Source organism: Bubalus bubalis, chromosome 10, assembly GCF_019923935.1.
Source record: "Bubalus bubalis isolate 160015118507 breed Murrah chromosome 10, NDDB_SH_1, whole genome shotgun sequence".
NCBI lineage: Eukaryota > Metazoa > Chordata > Mammalia > Artiodactyla > Bovidae > Bubalus > Bubalus bubalis.
In genome coordinates, this window is record NC_059166.1 from 13,331,527 (window position 1) to 13,334,134 (window position 2,608).

Sequence of the window (2,608 nt, forward strand, 5' to 3'; positions counted from 1 at the left end):
GGCAATTTTCTTAATTATTGAGAAGCTACGAAAATGAAACATTTAGAAAACAGGTCTAAGATTTGAAAAGTACAGTTATAAAACTAGACCTGGCTATTAGAAAATGCACAGTCTTCTAAATATACACAGGACCTTTACAGAAATTGATCCTATACAGACCTTAAAGTCTGTCTCGGTAAATGACTTTGAAACATACAATGTTCTTTGACTATAGTGTAATTATATTAAAACAGAATAAGAACAATAACAACAAAACACAATCAAATGTACACACACACACACACACACACACACGTTATGTTATGGGTCTTTCTCCGTAGCTTAGTGGTAAAGAATCTTCCTGCCAATGAAGGAGACACCTGCATTAAACATGGGTTTAATCCCTGGTTTGGGAAGATCGTCTGGAGGAAATAGCAACCTACTCCAGTAGTCCTGCCTGGGAAATCCCACAGACAGAGGAGCCTGGTGGGCTACAGTCCATGGGGTTGCAAAGAATTGACAAGACTTAGCAACAAAACAACAACAGAACAGCTATCAATGAATGTTCTCTCTCTATACATATTTATAAAGTTGAGTGAAAGAACAAAAGGAAAATAAAGCTGAAATTTAAAAAGAATCAAAATTCTACCTAGCAAAATAGTTAAATGTAAGAAAAGCACTATTTAAAGGGAAATTGACAGTTTTAAAAAATTTTGTAGGGGAGAAGACGCCGGAGTCGCCACCGGAGAGGAGTCGCCTGCCCAGGAGCTGCCGCCGGAGAGGCCCGCCCACCGGGTCGCCCGTCCCCCCGCCCCGTTTCACGATGCAGCATGCTTCTGCAAAGTGGTACGATCGGAGGGACTATGTCTTCATTGAATTTTGTGTTGAAGACAGTAAAGATGTTAATGTAAATTTTGAAAAATCGAAACTTACATTCAGTTGTCTTGGAGGAAGTGATAATTTTAAACATTTAAATGAAATTGATCTTTTTCACTGTCTTGATCCAAATGATTCCAAGCATAAAAGAACGGACAGATCGATTTTATGTTGTTTACGAAAAGGAGAATCTGGCCAGTCATGGCCAAGGTTAACAAAAGAAAGGGCAAAGCTTAATTGGCTTAGTGTGGACTTTAATAATTGGAAAGACTGGGAAGATGATTCCGATGAAGACATGTCTAATTTTGATCGTTTCTCTGAGATGATGAACAACATGGGTGGTGATGAGGATGTAGATTTACCAGAAGTAGATGGAGCAGATGATGATTCACAAGACAGTGATGATGAAAAAATGCCAGATCTGGAGTAAGGAATGCTGTCATCGCTGGATTTTGAGAAAGAAAAATAACTTCTCTGCAAGATTTCATAATTGAGAGAATTCCTGAGTTGATAGCTCTAAAGGCAGATGCTGTATTTGCCTCCTTTAACCCATTTTTCAGCCTGTTTGTTTTTTTTAAGGCTTCACTAAGGGTTGGTATGTACCATTGTATGGGACAGTTTTAAGTCAGCTAAGGCAATAACCTTGTGCATGAACATTTCCCAGATTTCCATGATGCTGTTGAGGTCCTAAGCAATTGACACAGCAGTTGTGATAAATGAAAATCTCACCTAAGTCTCCTTTACTCATAACTTAGATACTGACATGATAGGAAGCTCTCTGGCTTAGGGAAAGTAACTAAATTTTAGATTTTAGAACATGGACTCAAAGTGGCTGAAAGAATTGGTTGATACTTTAAACTGGTAACATGTTATTCCTCTGGCATATCCTTCAGGATTGTTCCACTAAAGTTTTATTTTTCAAAAAATTTACTTCACATTATTGTATGTAAGTGATCACTTGTCAGTGTTCCAGATGTATCTTAGCTAAAACTAGTGAATGCCCTAACTTAGATGGTTTTGAAGCCTGTACATTTGGTATTGTTTGACCCTTAAACTTTTACATCTCTTAGCATGGAGGACGAAGAAAGGCTGTACATTGTTGCTTGAGAGTCTGTACATTCAGACCAAATTTGTATTTGCACTGTCAGTATGGCAAATGAGTGGAAAAAAATGTTAATACACTATTGGATTTTTTTTATTCCTTTTTTTTTTTTTGGATTCAGCTTGTACCTGGGCTGAAAACCTCAATTTATGTTCATGACAGTGAGGATTTTTTTTTTAATGTCTACATTCTTTCTAATAAACTGTTGGAAGACTTCTTGGCAAAAAAAAAAAATTGTATTAGAAGCAAAGAAAGATTGAAAATGAACAAACTAAGCAGTCAACCTAAGAAATTAGAAAAAGAACAGAACTATTTTCAGTTGTGTGATGAATAAGGCTGAAGATTTAATGTATAACACAGTGACTATAGTCAATGACACTGTATTATACAAATGAAATGTGTTAACAGAGTAGAACTTCATACACACACACACACACACACACACACACACACATACACCAGAATTAAAATTTTAAAAAGTGAAAGTAAGATAAAAATGTAATGGTAGGAACTTAATAAAACTAGAAACCAAAGATGATATAGTCTCAACAAAATGTAAAGTTGGCTCTTTTGGAAAAAAAAGAACATCTTTGTAGAATTTTAGCAAGAAAACTGTTAGGCAAAATAGAGTAAAATATGGGAGATAAAATG

General features: G+C 36.0%; 1 protein-coding gene across 1 annotated transcript; it reads left to right on the forward strand.

Moving 5' to 3' along the window:
* The first annotated feature begins 780 nt into the window (after positions 1–780).
* Positions 781–2,173, forward strand: LOC102397773 (prostaglandin E synthase 3-like). The gene has a single exon (XM_044924065.2). The coding sequence runs from the start codon at positions 803–805 to the stop codon at positions 1,283–1,285; it is 483 nt and encodes a 160-aa protein (XP_044780000.2). The 5' UTR covers positions 781–802; the 3' UTR covers positions 1,286–2,173.
* Positions 2,174–2,608: the final 435 nt, after the last annotated feature.

Excerpts from the sequence above, each read along its gene's own strand:
- LOC102397773 (XM_044924065.2), top strand. The coding sequence starts at position 803 with ATGCAGCATGCTTCTGCAAAGTGGTACGATCGGAGGGACTATGTCTTC.